Here is a 20926-nt window from a genome sequence, read left to right as displayed (position 1 = left end):
AGCGGCGCAGTAAAACGTCTCGTGACTTTTTTTTATAGTTCTTGGGAACATCAAAACTTCACGTAATCAACGCTAGCGTCGCTGATGTCGCGAAAACTTCAAATTTTCAAATTTGAATATCTTCGAAACTCGGTTATATTTTATTTAATTGAATGTTCTTTTGTTATAGCTGAAGTTAAGTTTTCTTGAGAGAAAAAACATTTAGGGTAAATGTCCTATTTCAAAACCATTTCCAGACGCTTTAATTTTGACAGAAGATTCAACACATTAAGCTCATATTTTTCTGAAGAGAATTACATAAATTTGCTCCTTGATTCTTCTAGAATGTTACTGTTTAGTGAAAAGTCTTTATATATAATTGGAAAACTTCTTAAATACAAGAAAAATACATAAGTGCAAAATGCTGCTATTGGAGACAAATTAATGCAAATGGATACCAGGGAAATTTACTAATTGGAAACAAACAGTGTAAGTGAAACCGGGACGAAAAACTTCCAAACCCCTGTTCAGTTGCTCTTGAGTGTAGGCAGTATAGGATTTGTTCCAATTTGTTCTTTTTGCTGGTCTTTTCTCCTTTCCCATATAAAACAATAAGAAAATCTCTCCAAAAAGATCATATTTCCAGGGTTTCATATTGAAGTATTTGCAGATACTTCAGAAAAACCCTTTTTGTTCACGAAATAGGTAATTATTTCATTTGAAAACTTTACGTACCGTTAATAATAAAATTTAACACTTGATTTAACTAAAATTAGCCAGAAATATTACATAAATGTAAAAAAAATACGAATAAACAACAGTCACCTTATTGTGTTTTTCATTGGAAAACATTGTCGACCGATGAAAAATTCGATTGTGAAAATGTAAAATTTGTGAATATGAATGGATTTTCGCTTTATTGGAGCAAAATTAACTGAATAATGAGAATGATGCATAGAAAATATATTAATAAAAATTTAATACTGTAATTTATCATGGAAAAAATAATGTTTCCATTTAGAGTAGCGAAAAATTTCCATTTGGAACGGGTTTTGAATTAGCTTAATTTACCCTAATTTAAATAATTAAAAAGAAAGTTTTGTTAAGTACAGTAGAGTCTCGCTATAGTCCATATTTGGTTCCAGATTTGACACTTGGGTCGCACTATAGTCCATGTCGTTTTTTAAAATTATCAACGACTTTTAGTATTCAAATTGCTTGACGACTTCCACTTTCTTTGCGATTGTGCTACTTGACCTCGCTCTCTTCATTATCGATCACAATCATCACAACTACTTAATAAAGTTTGCCAAAAATATTAAAATAATTATGACAACATTGCATGTCGCGTACTAAAAAACATAACCTAACTTAAAATCAGTGTTTTGAAATCAACGGTCGATAAATTGTGAACTATAGAGCGATGGCCTATAGCGAGACTCTACTGTACTACAACTCATCAGAACATAGAAAGTTCATACGATTAATTCTAATGTACTTGACACACTTTAGGCTAAATTCCCATGATTAGATTAAATGGAAATGTAATGTAATCATCATTTTGATTATAATTATGTTAAGCCGCTTCTCGACTTAAGTCGTAAGGATGTCTAGCCCATAAGGGCGATTTGATCGAAAAATCGATTTTGAAAATTCGATGTCGAATATTTCGAAAATTTGTCAATGCATTTCTATGAAATATTATTATGTTATTATGTTTCCCTTCTATGTAAGGGACGATGCTGCAGTCTCGCACATAAATAACTTTCGACAATATAAAATTTTGGGATAATAAATTAATATATGAGTTTAACTCTGAGCATGATTAATGTATGACACGTGCTGTATATCTTCAAGTAGTAAATACACAAGAGAAAAAAAAATCAATTTAGTGGATTGAATATAATTCAAAAACATTTGGCAAATTAGTATTGAAAAAAATAATGTATGTGCGTAATGAAAAATATTTGCATACATTCAGGAGCGTTTCAAAAATTATTTTATAAATGAGCTCCCAATTGTATCTTTATATCAAATTCTTTCAGTCCGTTTTCTCTCAAGCCGGAACTCCCTGTATTTGACTCATTTAATGCCATGCCCTATTCAATACCAATTTTTAGAATAAACTGGTATTTTTCTTTAGTTAATTTCAATAGTTTAGAAATGCTAAAAGTATCAAATGGTAAAATATTGAAAAGGTATCTAAATATATTAAGAGTGACATCAAATAAGGTAGCGCATTACAGTTGGTCCTGAGATTATGGATGTTTTCGGGACCGAAGCAAAACGCGCGAAATGGCTTTATGCACACAGATATTTGCATACTTTAAGGAGACTTCTTTTTAATAAGTTAAGGAAACGCCGTAAAATATGCAAAATATCGTTGGCGCCAATTTATCAGGCTATTTTCAGCGTCAACGGTCAAAAATGCATACATTCAGGGGTATTTCAAAAATTATTTCACAAATTAGCTCCTACACTTGAGTGAGAGAAATCCGAAAACAGTTAAAATAGCATTCTGGAAATGTTAATTTTACCCTGCAGTATTGATCCGAAATCGGTGTAAATATTATGCTTTTTAGGTGTTTTAGGGGTTAAAGTTACCCTTTTTCATGTTAATTTTACCCTTAAAAAAGGTGTAAAATTAACATTAAAATATCGTCGGTTGAGTCTACCTCTGTCGTAAAAAGTATTAAAGTTATGAAGAAAAAAAGGTAATCGCACCACCGTTTTTTTCTCAGTTTAGTGGTAGGCAAAGATGCTTAGATGTGTTTGCATAATTCCATTTATGCATAATCCCGGGACCCCCTGTAAATGGATCATCTACTCAACTTACGTATTTTCTTGACTTAACTTTACACACAAAAAATTTCTGGATTGTTTATAATTTTAATAAAAAATACATTTTTACCACAAGTTTTGAAACACTTGAGAAATACTCGAAGTGTAGGAAATTTCTCATATAAATTTTGTAAAGGTCCTATAAGTGGTGTACAGATTTTTAACCCTATTATCTTCCCCTTGGTACTTAGAGAACTTCAACGTTAATTTACAGATTAAATTGATAACAATCACAAAGTGTGAGTCAATCATGTGGTGACCTCTGAAAAGTTAAATTCAGACACTTCAAACATGTAGAAAAATTAAGTTATACTCCTTATGAAAATCAAATCTTAAGGATAATGGGGCACATTATTTGCCAATGTAAATTGAATAGTCATACATAGCGCGAGATCATCGTACACAAAAGCTCTTAGGTGAAAAATGTACACAAATTTTTGAAGGTCATAGTCAATTTTTGCTAATTAGATTAGATCATCTCAAATACTATCCCGTGAATTTTTTCCATTGCTTCTTTTCACATCCCCCACAAAAAAAAAGTGGTTCATCTCCAATCACATTCAATCGACTTTTTCTATTATATCCACATTCATCTATTTAGTGCTTCAATTTACCTTCAAATAAGTTAAAACATTTCGTTACACTTTCATTTGTTGTAATATAGAGTGGTAATTCGAAGAAAACTTCACGATCAGGATCAACATAGACACTACTTCTTTTGCTAGCACTATCAAGTGATAGAAATTCCTTCAAAGCTGCTGATTTTGCAACCATTTTAGTTATTTCTTTTTATCACTCACAAAACACTGTTGTTTTTCTTTTTTTCAATATTCTATGCCCTATAGTGATTGTGTCTTTTTGAACTTATTGCAATTGAGAACGAACGTAAATTCATTATCACTTCCTATCACATGCTAGACAGATTTATCACGTTTGATTCAATAGTCTATTGGTTGATGTTTATTGCGTTTTTCATTCATCCCATACATATAGGCTGTAGATTAATTAAAGTTGATGTGATGCAAAGTAATTACACTATTTTTCAAGAAACCAGAAATTCTTTATATGTATATAGTAATATAGATCTCTATATATTGTCGCTTGTATCAGCAATTGCTCTATCTGCAAAAATTCCATTCACTGCAGATCAGTCACTTCGATTGATAAAAAACAACAGGGAGCGCCCACTGAGTGCTGCAATTATAGGAGCGCTGCTAATGATCTTTTTTTTGTTTTTTTCAATTTTTTTTTCATTGAGAGAAATCCGAATAAGTCCGGAGAGAAATCCGAACATTCCGGAAATGTTAATTTTACCCTGCATTATCGATCCGAAATCAGTGTAATCATTACCCTTTTTTGGTGTATTAGGGGTTGAATTAACCCTTTTTCATGTTAATTTTACCCTTAAAAAAGGTGTAAAATTAACATTAAAAAATGTTGATATATTTTAACACCTAAAAAGTGTTAAAGTTACGAGGGAAAAAAGTAATTCGCACCCTCTTTTTTCTCAGTGTTTGTCTATTTACATATTTATGTAAATCAAAGCCTATACTTGACTCTCTTGCAAAGTTTGATTGAGAAAAAAAAATAAGAAACAACAAAGCTAAACAACATACAAAGTATATTAAAGATCAACCTGACCCAGTCTGATAGTGTCTAGCAATGCCATTCAGTGATGTTCTGGCATTCAAGGAAAGGGAGTTTACGAACAACCCTGAAGACAAAAATAGTTCACAAAAGCTAGTTAGAGTGAGGTCTCGGAACCCTGGCCAAGACTCCCGGAATCACAGGGAGGCCTATTAACCCGGTTCTCCTAATGTAATCCGACGAAAAAGAAGACACCATTCCTTAAGCTGTAGATAACTGTGTCGCTCACGGTTCATGCGAGTACCGATCTGCCGATCTTTTGTAATAATTGTGTCGATCCACTAAGACAAATCCGAAAAAAAGTTAAAATAACATTCCGGTTATATTAATTTTACCCTGCATTATTGATCCGAAATCGGTGTAAATATTACCCTTTTTAGGTGTGTTAAGGGTTAAAATTACCCTTTTTCATGTTAATTTTACCCTTTAAAAAGGTGTAAAATTAATATTAAAAAATGTTGATATATTTTTACACCTAAAAAATTGTTAAAGTTATGAGGAAAAAAAGTTAATCTCACCCCCGTTTTTCTCAGTGTAGGGAGAACTAAGAAAGAATTATCAAAACCCATATTTAATTTTTTTCACAACATCCTCAATGAGCGTATTCGTATAGGAAATTTACTGCTCTGCAACTTCTCTGAAGATTACTTTTTCCAATCTTGATAGGAATTGTGCTTTTCGAACCATTTTCTGAAAATCAATTCTATGAATATCTCAAAACTGGGCCAAATTTTGTTAGACATGGAATAATTTGTGACGTTTTACTCTAATAAACGAAAAAATATCCTATTGACATATTTTTGTAAGAAAGGACCGTGGGAAAAATGTATGGGAGTTGGTCTTTGTGGCGTTTACAGATGGTACTAGGGGCATTTTATAGGTAATGATAAACGATGAAAAACTGTCGAGTCTTGAGAGTCCTTGTAAAAACGCATTTATCCTTTCGAAAAAATAATATTTTGAGATCAAATTACTCAAAATCGGCTGAACCGATTATGATGAAATTTGGTATGGGGTCAGTGAATGACTTAATGTATTTATCCATCGATACTACCAGCTTCCCCCACCCCTCCTTTCAGTGACCGCCATAGAAAATGTGAACTTTTTTCATTATAACTTTTCTCTGAGAAGAAGTAAAAAGCTGAAACTTGGCATGAGATAAAGGTTTAAGAAAGGCTCGTTGAACATGTATATATGATCTTCCTCTCTCCACTCCTTCTTGTAGTACCCATGCAAAATTAGGCCTTTTTCCACTATAACTTCTTTGTGAAAAGAAGTAGAAATCAGAAACTTGGCATAGGATCAAGGCTAATGGAAGGCTCTTTAACCGTGTACATATACGTTTTCCACTACTACTCCTTCCAGCAGTCCCCATACAAAATCAGGACTTTTTCCACTATAACTCCTCTCTGGGAAAAGGTAGAAAGCTGAAACTCGGCATGGGAACAAGGTTTATGGAAGGCTATTCGATTTAGAACTTTGCTCCGGAACAAAAGTTTTTACGCACCACAGACCACTTTTGCCCATTCTCCTTTATTGCATCAGTTATCAGAATGTCAAGTGATTTAGGGTTACCGAAGATCAGAAATCGATATCTCTTACTGTTTCAACTCTACGCCGGTAAGAGATACATGAGGAGATGGTCTAACAGCCGTCCGCTTTCTCGGAATTTCAAAACTAAAAATCCTTTTATTTTTTTTTAAATATGATCCTTGAACTAAAAATTGAGATTATATTTTGAATATCCCTTTAAAATCGAGCAGTAAATACATAGACTCGTTGAAATACTATAGCTGCACTTTGTGTAATTAATGCTATTTTTTATCAATATTAAGTGCTGCAATAAATGGCTCGATAATGCTTAAAAAATCGACATTCACTTAATCTTTCAGATATGGATTTAACGATACTATCGATAAGTTATCGCTCCCCGTGGTTTGTTTCTCAGCTCAGTGTTTTCTCATTTTAGCGGCCAATGTGCTTAAATGAATCCTCTATCTGAACTGAAAATCACCTTGTGACTAGTTAAAGTTTAAAATATTGTTGATACAAGCGACTATATACTGCCTACTATCATTATGCAATGAATTATTCATTATACTGCAAAAAATGGGAGCAGTGCATAAGAATTTTTTAGTCGTATCGAAATTGTTTATTTAAAATGTATAATAACATCGCTAGGGTACTCATTATTTTGTGAAATAACACCTAATTGTCCCATATCGATGGCAGAATATTAATTTAATTAGCACTATTGCAATTTAAAACACAAATAAATTGGGCTTTTTTAGCAGTAAATTCTCCCCAATATGGCATGGTTATACTAAATTATCAGTTTTTCATTTCATTACTTATATGGGACTGTAAATGAGGATTTTCTTTTATTAAACACCATACGGCAAAACAATGCGTAGAAATTTATAAATAGAAAGAAACATTAGCGTAATAAATCTGTTTGGTTGATAATTAATGTTCAATAAAACGAAAAAGGAATGAAATCGCACTTATTGCACTTCACACACTCCATTTAAATGTCCAGGCACAATTCTCTTTATACAAACTACTTCATATTTTTCTTCATTTGGTTTGAATAATAATAAAAGAATTAACGCTCTTTTCTACACCACTATCCCATTTCATTAATCGCTAAAGTCACATTGTATTTAAGACTCTCAATGGGATGAAAGACAACAATCTACTATCCAATCACGTTTTCTTCTTCTTTTTTTATTCTTGTCTTTAATTGAATATGATTTTCCACTCAATCGCTTTTATTTAAAACTTCTGCCTATTGGCATGGTTAGAGAATCTGATCACAAGAGAATATCTCTCTGAGTGCACTTTTTTTTCGTATAGAGACGTTAGAGGCACGAAAAAGAAATTCTATCATTTCAGAACCGAGTTTAGAGATCGACTGAAATTGTACTTGTACTACTCACATCTCTTCAATCACAGAAGACTACTTGTTATCAAAGCAGTTCGTTACTGTGATGTGAAGTGAGAGAGAATACCAATATGTGTGTCTTATTTACAGAGAGCTTTGCAAGTAACAGGGTGTATCGAATATTATTTTGTTTTTTTCTTTTAAAAAAATCCTTTAAAAAAATTACTTAATTTCAAATAGATGCATATTATCCTTAAAAAAAACATTAATATTGAACCTAAATACGTAATATCTATATGTGTTTACGAATCTTCACGATTGTTTGCGGAGGTTGCAAATTATGCTAAGACGGCGATGGACATGAGGGCAGTGGGACACTTAAAACCCATTTCTTAAGATGCTAACTTAGTAATTAAATTTTATAAGGCATAAACAAATTATTCGTGTGATAAACTGTAAGCAGAAATTTCCAAATCGACGCCACTTTTGTGTCAAAATCCGAAAGTACTGTCTGATCCGTGTAAAGATCGACAAACTGTAACGGTCTTCTCACAGAGGCCGACACATGGATCCGATTATTGCAAGGATCGACAGATCGATACGATAAAGAAGAGACTGATAGTAAAACGCGATCTTCACAAAGATTGACAGATGTGCATGACGTTTGGAGAGATCGGCACATCGGCACGATCTTTGCAAAGGCTGAAAGGTATAACACGAACTGTGGAAAGATTGATAAATGAGAATGATATTTGTAGAGATTGGCAGATCAGCACAACCTTTGCAAAGGGTGACAGATTGACACGATCTTTGGAGAGATTGACAGATGTGCAAGATGTTTACAAAGATCGGCACATCGGCACGATCTTTGGAAAGAATGACAGGTTATTTAACACGATGAGCAAGTACTTTGGCTGGCTATATGGACCCGAGTGAGTCCGACAGCCTTACATAAAATAGAAGAAGAAGAAGTACTTTGGCAAGATTGACAGATGTACCTGACGTTTACAAAGATCGGCAGATCGGCACGATCTTTGCAAAGAATGACAGGTTAACTAACACGATGAGCAAGTACTTTGGCAAGATTGACAGATGAGCATGACGTTTGTGAGATCTGCAGATTGGCACGATCTTTGCAAAGACTGACAGATGGGTATGAGGCATTGAGAAATCGGCAGATCGGCACACTCTTTCATCATACCGACAGATATCCCCGATCTTTTCAGAAATTGACAGATGGGCATAATGGTTGCAGAAATGGGCAGATTGGCACGATCTTTGCAAATACTGACAAATTAAAACGATCTTTACGGAGATTACCAGATGGGTATGAGGTATGGAGAGATCGGCAGATCGGCACACTCTTTCATCATACCGACAAATATTCCCGGTCTTTACAGAGATTGACAGATAGGCAGAATGTTTGCAGAAATCCTCATATCGGCACGACCTTTGCAAAGAGTAACAAATTAATATACTCTTTAGAGATTAAGAGATGGGTACGATACTTGGAGAGATTGATAGATCGGCACAATCTTTGGAAAGACAACAAATAAACAGAATATTTTTTTTTTCAATTCAATTCAATTCAATTTATTCTCTCACTATGCTTGATTGCGGCTGCCGACCGACTTCACTACCGATCTCATCAGGTAAACGGCAGAAACCACTGAATCACTGATCGTATATGCCAAATTTTGTACATGTTATATGTTAACAATTATACAATTATTTTTTGAACCATAAAATGTGAGTGGCAGTTGTTGTATGGAATCGGGAACAAGCATGGTGAGGTGTGAGTTTCAGCTTGGCCAAGAAGGCACGTGTTGCTGAAACTAATATATATACATATATATGGGAATGAAAGGACAAGAAAGGGTTATAATTAGGAGGATTAGGAATTGTCTAAGCCAGAAAAAGAGGCAGCGTGCGGGTAGGATCTAAGGGAAACAGATTACCCATGGCAATTGCGTCACCACGATCCAAGCACCCAGGAGCCGCTCCGCCACCCTTAGTCAGGGGCCCTATCAGCAGGGTGTCCCATGGGGTAAAAATGTAAAATGATGACAACTATGGCCTGCATTATAAAAGCTAGCCCCTGTACATTGGTGGGTAAAAAAGAGGCGGAAGGCCCAGAAAAAACCCCATAAAAGTGGCGACCCACCATGAAACAGGCCAAAAAATAAAAAAATGAAAAACATGTGATAGAAAACACCCCAGGTAGTTAAAGAGGTTATAAGACGTCCTACAGACAGGATGCATGAATGTGGAGCAGCGGGGCAAACAACCGGGATACTAATAGCGCTCGGACGCATAGGAATGCCACAGATGTCTCCTCAGGAGATAAAAGAGGGAAAAATTGCCTGCAGTATGGGATCTGAGTTCTCTAGGAAGATCATTGAAAAGGGCGGGTACTTGATAGAGAAAACTACGTCTAAACAATTCAGTCCTAGGAAGAGGTAAGTTCATCTGCGGGCCCAGGCGCGATTGACGACCTCCCCTCACACTAAAATATCCACAACGCCCAAAAAATACCTTTAGAGTCTTAAAAACATATAAATATTTGAGTGGGAATATCCTAAGGTCCAAGAATGCTTGCCACAAGGAATCACTTCTGCGCTTCTGGAGGATAGAACGGACAGCAAATCTCTGGGCTCGAATGACGGGTGCAAGAGTAGTTGCATAGGTGCCCCCCCAAAAAGGTAGCCCATAGAGTAACCTGGACTCCACGCAGGAGAAGTACATAGCCCTTAGCACATTCACCGGGCAAAGACGGGCAATGCGATATGTACGACTTATCAACGGCAGAAGTGAATTTGCCATGTTCTCAGTGTGAGCCTTCCAGGACAGCATTTCATCAATATGCACCCCAAGATATGTGTAACCGGACACAAAAGGGACGGCAATACATGTGTCCAAACATTGAATGCCAGTGCAAGAGGGTGAATGACAAACAATTTCGGAAATTAAACCGCCAGATCTAGGTGGCAAAAAACGTATAGCCCTGGACTTGACACTGAGGGCCATCAGGTGATCCACCATGTACGCTCTGACCAGCTGAAGGTCATGAGAAACATTAAGATTGACACTGTCCCATGAATTACCCTTGCAAATCAAGGCAATATCATCCGCGTAAGCTACTATCTTGCCGGATACGCTCAAACCAAGGAGATCATTAATATAAATGAGAAAGAAGAGGGGGCCAAGAACGGTTCCCTGGGGCACCCCAACTCTCACCACAGCAGGGGCACTAATGGAATCACCCACTCGCACCGACTGTGTTCTTCCTCCAAGGTAAGAGGTAAACAGCTCTAACGCGAGACCCCTCACACCCAAACACTCAAGTTTGTGCAGCAGAATTCTGTGTGAGACAGTGTCAAATGCCTTGGATATGTCCAAAAATACTGCTAAAACCCTCTCACTGGCGTTAACACCATTATATATCTCATTGAGGACAACCTCCATCGCCCTCTCAGTATTGAGCCCACTTCTAAACCCAAACTGCATATTATTTAATGCACCAGTCATGGACAGAAAGTCCATCAGGCGACCACTAAGTACCCTTTCAAACAACTTGGAAAGAATCGGCATAAGAGAAATTGGGCGGTAGTTATCACCTGCAGTCCTATTACCTTTTTTAAAGACGGGAACCACAGTAGCAATCTTGAGGCACTGGGGAAAGACACCCCTATCTATGCAGCGGTTGATCAAAATAGCAAGGATATCAACAACATTTAGGGCCACCCTTTTGAGGCATACAGTGGAAATCCCATCACAACCCACAGACTTCTTATTAGGAAGCTCGTTAATAAGACGGAGCACTTCAAGACTACTTACAGGTCTAAGGAAAAAACTTGGCTGGGCCCTAATAGTAGGAGTAGCAGGCTCCACTACAACATCCCGTGGGGAATCAAGCCGGCAAACTTCCTCAATAATTTTATGCGGAGCATTAATAAAAAATTCATTCATATAGTCAGCTATGGTCCGTTCATCAGTCACAGGATTCCCATTAATAATAATCTCCCTTAACCCCTTTTTATTTACACTTCTACCTAACAGATCGTTTATGATTGACCACTGCTCCCTCGCGTCCCCCCTTGCCCGGCGAAAACGATTGGCATAGTAGTCAGACTTCTCCTGCCTAATCCCAGACCTGACCACACACTGCAAGCGTTTCACCCGCTCCTTGAGACGCTCATCATCTGGATGCCTTTTTGCCAGCTTACTTAAATAATTCTTTTGATTAATCAGTCTAACGAGGGATTCTGAGATCCATGGCTTTAAGCGTTTAGGAGATCCCTTACCACGACGAACAGCTGTGCTGGATTCAATGTGTTTCTTAAGGCCATCAACAAATAAGGAGAATCCCATAGATGGATCCTCAGTGTCAATCACATCCTGCCAGAACTCAAGGCGTAATCGATCATTTAAGTCCGAATAATTGATACTCCTAATTACAGGGTGAGTAGGATGAGAATTGCAATGAACGGAGACAGAGACTTTACAATGCAACAAACAGTGATCAGAAATCCCCAAGTCAAGAACTGCACAGGAGTCATCAATTGTGGGAGACAATTGTTTAACAAATACATTGTCAAGGCATGAGACAGAAGTACCAGCAATACGAGTTGGTTCAATCACCAAGGGATCAAACCCGTACGAAGAAATGAGGAAAACACAATCATCCCTCTCACGCGTATTTGATAAAAAGTCAATATTAAAATCACCTAAAATATAGACACTATTAAAATGGCTCATCGAAAGCAAAATCGTCTCCAGTTCAGCGAGGAAAAGAGCAGCACTAGATGAGTGAAGTCTATAAAGACATAAAAAATAAAACTTAGTGCCAGAGATATCACAAATAATAGAAGCACAATCGGCTGAGACCATACTATGCTGAATGAAATCAAGTACTTTTATAGAATTTCTGACATAAACAGCAACCCCTCCCGCCCTATAATTGATGTTACACTTCGCATAAAGCTCGTAGTCATTGACCACAAAATGCGGTAATTCCCAATCATTAATCCAGATTTCGGTTAGGAATAAAATGGAAGGAGGGGGAGAGGACAGGGAAGCAACATGAGATAAGAGGACATCAAAATTTGCCCTCATACTGCGCACATTTTGTACTATAAAGGATAAGTTATTCATATTCATGATTTAAACAAATTCAATCCTGTCTCTCATCCTTCTAAGGAACCTCAAGTAGATCGGGCATTGCTTGTCGCTAGCATAATGGTCCAGAGGAATCCTGCGTCCCTCCCTCTCAGATGCTCTTTTACAATTCACACAGCAGATACGGTTAGTTTTGCAAAATTTCAGCTCATGGTTTCCAGCACACCTAAGACAAATCTTCCTTTCCTCCGGACATTTCGCCTTCAGGTGGGAATAGCCACAGCAAGTGGTGCACCTTCTGACATCGATACCATCCAACACTCTGCAGACGTCCCATCCAAGCTTCACTCTTCCACGAGCAAGCAGGTCCTTGTAGATTAAGGGAGGAACCTCAAGCACAACCTCGAAGTACCTTCCACCTCTTAAAGCGCGTGAAGTTACCACTCTCAAATCATCCGGGACAAAAGAGAGGTCATTCTGGATCGCTAAGTGATTCAAGAGTTTTCCAGGCTCCCATTCTTCGGAGAGTCCCGTTAGTTTAAGCCTTGGCAGCATAACTTTTGCAGCAGATACATCATATCGCTCACTCAAATCCCTCTTTACAATTTCCTTGACCTTGTCTAGTGCGTCCGCATCGTCACACACCACAGCAACACCACCACCGCCCGCACCACGCAGTCCAGACACACTAATCTTAGTTGGATCCACAACTGATTTGATTTCACTCCTTGTGGACTCCTCTTGTTGACCATCATTTTTCGGACGAATAATACACACCGGTTTGGATTTCCCTACTGTCCGTAAAACATCAGCATAAGAAGGTTTGGCACAATCTCGAATTTCAGGCCCTCCAGAGATATTCACAATCGCTTTTTCAATCTCTCCTACATGATCCTGTATTTTTTTTGTCGCACTGGCCACAGAATCTCGGGTATCATTTGATACATTAATCAACTTGCCACAATTCTCATTGTACAGGGTTACACCACGTCCAATGGTATTAATCTGCCCAGTTTGCCTCTGAACACACTCATCTATTTTATACGTGTATTGCTGGATGATCATAAGCATTTTTTTAAGCTCCTTGTACTGTTGCACATTGCTATTATCTTTGCACCCATCACACATGTAAAAAATATTCTCCCTCACTGACCAAATTTTATAATCTGCATGAGTGTAATTAATACATTTCAAGTGATAACTCGCTTCGCACAATTCACACTCTATATGCTGATGGTCAGATGCCAGCTTATCACAAACACCACAATTGGACACTTGGTCCATTGTGTTAGTGAAAAAAAAAAAAAAGAAGTCTTTAAGGTATATTTCAAAAAACTCCAGGTGAGTCCCAAGAAAGCCAAGTTCTCAACTCCACAAAACAAAATGTCAATATAAAGCAGCAATAACTAATAACTTATATCGTCAAATCACAAAGATATCACAGAACACAAGGAATTATTTAGAGACCATGTGATCGCTCTCGCAGACTCTGAGTCACTTATTTGATGTCAATAGTATTTGAGTCAATATTTGATGAGACTGACAGATATACCCGATCTTTGCAGAAACAATCTGCAGATATTGACAGATAGACACGATATCTGCAAAAATCAACAAATCGACATGATCTTATTAAAAATAAGGATATATCGACAGTTAAGTGAACCACGATCTTAAGGGTTATACGCCGAACTTCTTAAATAGGTCGTTTTGCATTACTTTACATCTTATTATCTTAAAATTATTTGACTTATAAACCGATAATTTAATAAAATATCTTGGAAATTTTGTCCTGAACACCAAAAAAATTGTTAGTAAAACTATTCGTGTAAATTACACTATGGCCTGTACCGGTTTGTTTTACGAAGAAAATTTTCGGTTTGGAACTAAGTAAATTGTTCATTTGGTGGCTTATTTTATTTATAGATCCTAGGGGTTCTAGTAATTTTATTTGATAAAGAGATTATTATAAAATGTGAGGTTATGTGTGAGGAAAATATTTTATGTTCCATAAAAAATTCTTAACCTAACATATGTGACAAAAAGACTCTTAAAGGTTTTAAACACACAGGACTTGTTTTTTAAATCACAAATTCATAAACTTTGAGTATTAAAAATTTTTCAACGAGTATTATTTTTTATACGGCAGAATAAGAGGTTTTCTACAGAAATAATGATGTTGTTTTTAAAATTCTGAATGTAACCTAAAAGTTTTCAAACCAACTAATTTTACAATAAAAGAGAGCTTTTATGTTAGACAAATCAAGGTTCAACAACTTTTCAGGAGCAATAATTTTAATATTCCTAAAAGTTAGCCCTGGATAGGTTAAGTATATCAATAGAATCACTAAGGTTATAAATGATTATAAAAAAGGTGAAAATATTTCCTTTTGTAAAATGTTTATAATTCTCTCTACCACTAAACCTACCAAGACCGGGTCAAATTGACCGGTTTAAAATTAAAACATATTTAAACGGTACAATGCCACTATCAAACTTTATGAATTTCTTAAAGTATGCATGTAATATATATTTCAGTGTTAAGATTTTAATTTTTTGCTCTTTTCCCAGAAAAAATTGTTTAGTATGCTACCCTACCGCGCTTTGTCATTTGACCGTAAAACGACCAAAAACGCTCGGTAGGTTTAGTGCAATATGCATTAACGGAGATACGACAATAGGGGAAAGCGCGCTACCTTCGAACGACTCAAGCTTCGGATTATTCAATTTTTTCTCTATGTTTCTTAAGGATTTCATCCAAACCTTTTTTTCTGAAATGTGAAACAGATTGAAAAAAAAAAAGATTTGTGCGAAGCATAAATCGTTCGAAGGCAGCGCGCTTTCCCCTAAAAGAATTTATTTTCTTATTTACTAGAGTTCAGTTTCCATGGAGATACATGATACAGGTTATGTTGAGCATAACCTAAAATATTTGCTATTGTAAAATTCAACTATAATATTGTCGTTTTTCTAAATTTGATTAAGGCAAATGTAATCATTTAGTTGAATTTTGCATCTTTACCACCAAACAGCAGTAAGTTCTAACCTTAAAATTTTTCGAGAGTTTTAATTTTTCAAATGTTTAAAATACACTTTGAAAATACTCAATCGTCTCCTAAATTGACACAATTAACTTTAGTAAAAATTTAAAAGCCTATAAATACCAATTATTTTGTAAATGAACAGAAAGTTATGTTAAAATGTAAGAATTATAGAAATATACGTAACTAGCTAAATATACGTAAGTTTTATTATTTTAAATTTAAATAATCACGATTTATTTCATATAGTTTCATTAATTTGAAAGCATTTTATACAGCAAAATTGAACTTTTTTGCTTATGTTTCAAAGGTCAAAAACGTATTTCACATAACCTTAACTTCGTGTATAACTTTACATGTACATATGAAGATGACACACGTTTCTAAATTTAAACTATAAATATTAAATGTTGAGTACAATCTATAAGAGAAATCATCAAGGTTTTTAGGTTATGTCCCATCTTGATCTTCTAGGTTATGTTATGTATAACCTCACTTTTTAACATAACCTCGCTATCTATCAAATCCTAACCAGAAAATTACGGAAAAAAATCTAGAGTTGTTACCCTGCAACACATGATTAGTATAAATAAATCGGTTATTTGACATATCGTGTTTACTCCTCAATATTAGCACTATCTATTCGTCCGACTAACGAACTATTCCCATCTCCCTCATACAACGTAATCATTTTGAGATTGACATGAAGTTATTGTTGTCTGTTCATAGACAACTTCGGGATAAGAATGATGTGCTATATAGTAAATAATTCTATATACAATTTATTTATTTACACGATCGTTCTTCATTTAAATTTGTAATTTTGATATTAGAATTGTATAGAACCATTTGTATAAACAAATACACAGATCACATTTTAATATGTCTCTTATATACTTTTTCATTTAAAGGACAGACTTTTTGACACGCAGTTCAGAGTTCTAACACTATCCAATTTAATAACAATAATTTACATTGGCAAATGATTTGGGATAGATACATACATACATATAATGCAGATAAATTTGATATTCTTATTATTTAACTATGATGTCACTATCTATCATATTTGATATCAGGCACACTTTTGGCATACGTTAAGTGCTTTTAATATGATTCCACGTACAAAATACATTGTGATTGTATTTCAGGAAATATTTTCAAAACATTTATAGTGTCTCATTTTTATTATGTACACATTTACATAGCCATATGAGCTTAAATACAAACTCCGGATTTTTGCTTATAAATATTGCAATATTATCATTTTTCAAATTTCTCGTACACTCTGCCATATGCAAAGAAATATTAGCTTTGAGTATATTAAAGTACATTGTAATGTATATAAGCAATATAGACGTGTTTTGTCTTATATTTATAACTTCCTTGTTATGTAAAGTCAGTCTGCTTCGTAAAAGCCATGCAATTTGAAATGCGAGAAAAAAAGTTGAACAAAATTACTTGACTTTGCACATCAATATTCAATAATAATAAATAAACAATATGCAATGTATCATTTCTGTATAAAATGTTCATTGACCTCACTTAACAAACCACACGATGTCAGACACTTTTAAACTCTTTATACTATACAATTATAAAAAAAAAATTATAGTAATTCTTTTCTATTCACAAAAAAGCGCATTTTATTCCGTGTTAAATGTTCTTTTTACTCACGTGAGAGAAAAAAAATTATTTACTTTTTATTTAATTGTGTGAAAAGTTGCATAAAATCTTTTCTTCAATTCATTCACAAATTGCAAAGCTTGAACTCCATGGAGAACTGCTCGATACCTCGAAATTTAAATACCTGGCCCCACAGGGATAGGGCAAATGTCCTAATAAAATAATAATATAATAATAAAAAAGATAATAAAAAAATAAGCTCCGAAACGTTGGCAAGGAATAAAGGAGGAGAAGATCAAAGGTCAAAATCCCGTGTTTCAACTTCTTATAAATGTCCTAATTCAAAACCATTTCCAAAAGCTTTAAATTTGACAGAAGATTCAACACATAAAGTTTATATTTTTTCTGAAGAGAATTACATAAATTTGCTCCTTGACTCTTCTTGAATGTTACTCTTTAGTGAAAATTCTTTAAATATAATTTGAAAACTTCTTAAATACAAGAAAAATACGCGAGTGCAAAATGCTTCTATGCGAAACATATTAATCTAAATGGAGACAAGGGAAAGTTTCTAAATGGAGACAAACAGAGTATAAGTGAAACTGCGACGAAAGGCTTCCAAAACCTTGTTGAGTTACTCTTGAATACAGGATTTGTTCTTATTCCTGGTCTTTTCTCCTTTCCCATCTAAAACAATAAGAAAATCTCTCCAAAAAATCATATTTCCGGCACTGAGAGAAATCCGAAAAAGTTAAAATAACATTCCGGAAATGTTAATTTTACCCTGCAGTATTGATCCGAAATCGGTGTAAATAATACCCTTTTTAGGTGTATTAGGGGTTAAAGTTATCTTTTTTTCATGTTAATTTTACCCGTTTTACCCTTAAAAAGGTGTAAAATTAACATTAAAAAATGTTGATATATTTTTACACCTAAAAAGTGTTAATGTTATGAGGAAAAAATGTTAATCGCACTCTCTTTTTTTTTTCTCAGTGGGGGTTTCCTATTGAAGAATTCGAAGACACTTCAGAAAAACCCTTTTTGTTCGCGAAATTGGTAATTATTTCATTTGAAAACTTGACGTACCGTTAACAATAGAGATTATCACTGAATTTAACTAAAATTAGCCAGAAATATGACATAAATGTTAAACAAAACGAATAAACAACAATCATCTCATTGTGTTTTTCATTGGAAAACATAGTCGATCGATGAAAAATTCGATTTTTAATTTTTCTGAGAAATGAACAAATTAAAATTTGTGAATATTAATGAATATTAATGAATTTGGAGCAAAATTAACTAAATAATGAAACTGTTATCTAGAAAATATACAAATATAACAATTAGTACTGTATTTATCGCGTGGAAAAAATGACGTTTCCATTTGGAGTACCGAAAAATTTCCATTTGGAGCACGTTTTTAATTAGCTTAATTTACCCTAGCTAGGATACGCTAGGAATAGCTCCATTCAGTAATGATCTTTCGAATAGACAAAACCACTCCAAAGCCAAGCCAAACCCATTCGAAAATCTACCGGAAGCCTAAAGTGCCTAATTTCGAATTTCGATATTCTTGGCACTTCAATCGTCAACAATGTCAACGACAGTGTGCAAAAATTTGCTTCAAAAAGTGAATTTTTGTGTACTTTTGTGGAATTTCAGGATGGCAGAACGTTTTAATCGTAATTTTATTAAAACAAATGTCCTTTTAATAAACTTGCTCACTTTTGTGTAATTCGTCGGTTTAAACGTTCGACCTTCCAACGGGTTTTTAGGTAAGTTCTCTCTGATATAGGGTAACGTGTGGTATTTCGGGATAGTTTTTAGCACTTTCAAGTTTCAAGCAGCTTAACAACTTCTCATATAATTTTTTTCTTTGTTGATACAGATATTTATGTTCCCTATGCTATCCAGAATAAGATTCTTATCGAAAAATGCATCATTTTTTATACAAAATAGCAAAAAATATAAAGAAGTAAAAGTGATATATTTCGGGACAGTTGGGTATTTCGGGACAGACAATAGTCGCTATTATAAAATAAATTTCACCGAGCCGGATTATTTATCTTTAAGTAGAAGTTCTAAACTTTACTCTTTCATAAAAAATTTGTTTAAATTTCACTTTTAAAGTGACTTAAATCGAAAAAAACTAGGCACTGTTTGTGTTGACATCTGCAAAATTAACCACACTGAAGGTCTTGTAAAAAGTAAAAGGTTACACTCACAATTCACGCGTATTTCACGTTTTAAATAAAATAAAATTTCAGAAGTTTTATGTATATCTGATACGTAAAGAGTTTAATATTTCATATAGAACTTAAAAATAATTAGACAACAAATATTTAAAGGGTTTTTGATGTGTCCCAAAATACCCATATTATGTCCCGAAAAGCACCTTGTCCAGAAATACCCCACGTTACCCTACCTTCGAATCGGTAAAGGAAAAACCTCAACCGGAGAGAGCTCTAAAATCGGGAAACTTTATTGAACGAGAGGACTGTGTTAGACAGGTTGGTTCGGTAACATGACTTACAATCTGCCTTTTAGTAGAACGCTTGTTCCATGCTGCAAGTATATTAGGTTCGAATCCCCTTTATATCACCCAGAAAATTCTTTCATATAACGTTCATGCTTTCGAATAATGAGAATTTTCTTTTATTAATTGTAAGAGACTTACACATTTTTTTGAATATTAGTTAGCTTATGGTCCATTATTGATAGTTACGTGGTAATTATTTGTAGATCTCAGGCAAAATAAAAGAAATTCACATTATTCGAAGGCATGAACGTTCGAAAGGAGAGTACTTTCCCCTACGCTAACGACATTGTTTCATTCCTTATCACAAAAGCGTTACAAAATTACCTCTGGACAACTTAGTTGTCGACCATTTAGGATAAGTATGGATTTATTTTAAAGGTTTTCGAAATCCAGATTAAATTAAACCGGTTCCAGACGGTTCTAAACCGGTATAAAATCAAATACAGAATTAAAGAATTGATTAATCATCGAACAAGACACAGGTGAGAGGTTTGCGAAACACTGCATGCAGTTTGTAAAGCCGGGATGCTTTTCCATCCCCTTTAAACAATAAATAAAGTATTTAAAGCTCAATTTTCAGACGAATCAAGCCTTATATCTGTCGTCAACTCATTGTCAGTAATTAACTATTTTAGTCCGCAAAAAGATTGAAAACTGAGAGTTATATAACTACTTGATAATCCGGCAATGTGGGAATTTTTTTGGGGTAGATACGGATGATATTTCCCATTATCACTTCGTCCAATCAACCACCCACCTAACCTTATCTTAGGTGTCTGATTAGACTGAACATATTCATTGAAACCCCTATCCCTAAAAATAGCAAAACAATTTCATTTCATTTTCAGTGATTCATTTGATTGAAGATAAAATACTTTTTTTTACATTAAATATTAATCATACTTTGTGGTGATTTTTAGAAAAAAAATCACAATGGGCTTTCCCTTGGTTTGTGAACTTAATAACCGTGTAAACTTATCTGATTAGAAGTTTAACACCATTTGATGGTATAGGGCCAAGTAGGACAGTTTCACGGATGCATGAGTTTAGAAAATATTATTTCCTAGAATAGCAAAATATAATATCGAAGAATTATGCTATATATACTTTCAGATAGACAATACATAAGAGAAAAGCAACAGAATATAATTTTATCTTTTATGTAAAAAAGTTGATCAAGTTGAATTAGCGCCAGATCCCCTTATTTCAAGCTTCTGAACAACTGAAGATTACTAAAATATCAAGTAC

The 20926-nt window shown here is 34.7% G+C and overlaps 2 protein-coding genes across 11 annotated transcripts in view; one reads left to right on the top strand and one right to left on the bottom strand.

Annotated features, from left to right (window-relative positions):
• LOC129806475 (GTPase-activating protein skywalker) overlaps nucleotides 1–20926 on the bottom strand; it is a 341214-nt gene that overhangs the window by 304647 nt on the left and 15641 nt on the right. For 3 of the 10 annotated variants that reach the window (XM_055855105.1, XM_055855103.1, XM_055855111.1), the window contains exon 1: nucleotides 3435–7415. The exons of 3 other annotated variants lie outside the window; for them this stretch is intronic. In XM_055855105.1, the coding sequence (XP_055711080.1) occupies nucleotides 3435–3594 (160 nt within the window). In that variant the 5' untranslated portion in view covers nucleotides 3595–7415. Of the gene's footprint in view, nucleotides 1–3434; nucleotides 7462–20926 lie in introns of those variants that run through there. 4 more of the 10 variants (XM_055855108.1, XM_055855101.1, XM_055855102.1 and 1 more) reach the window with 4 other exon arrangements.
• LOC129806466 (RB1-inducible coiled-coil protein 1) overlaps nucleotides 1–20926 on the top strand; it is a 139163-nt gene that overhangs the window by 113806 nt on the left and 4431 nt on the right. The gene's annotated exons all lie outside the window — the stretch shown is intronic.

This window comes from Phlebotomus papatasi, chromosome 3, assembly GCF_024763615.1.
Source record: "Phlebotomus papatasi isolate M1 chromosome 3, Ppap_2.1, whole genome shotgun sequence".
Taxonomy (NCBI): domain Eukaryota; kingdom Metazoa; phylum Arthropoda; class Insecta; order Diptera; family Psychodidae; genus Phlebotomus; species Phlebotomus papatasi.
Note: the sequence above shows the minus strand (reverse complement) of the source record. Positions and strands in the feature narration are given on the sequence as shown.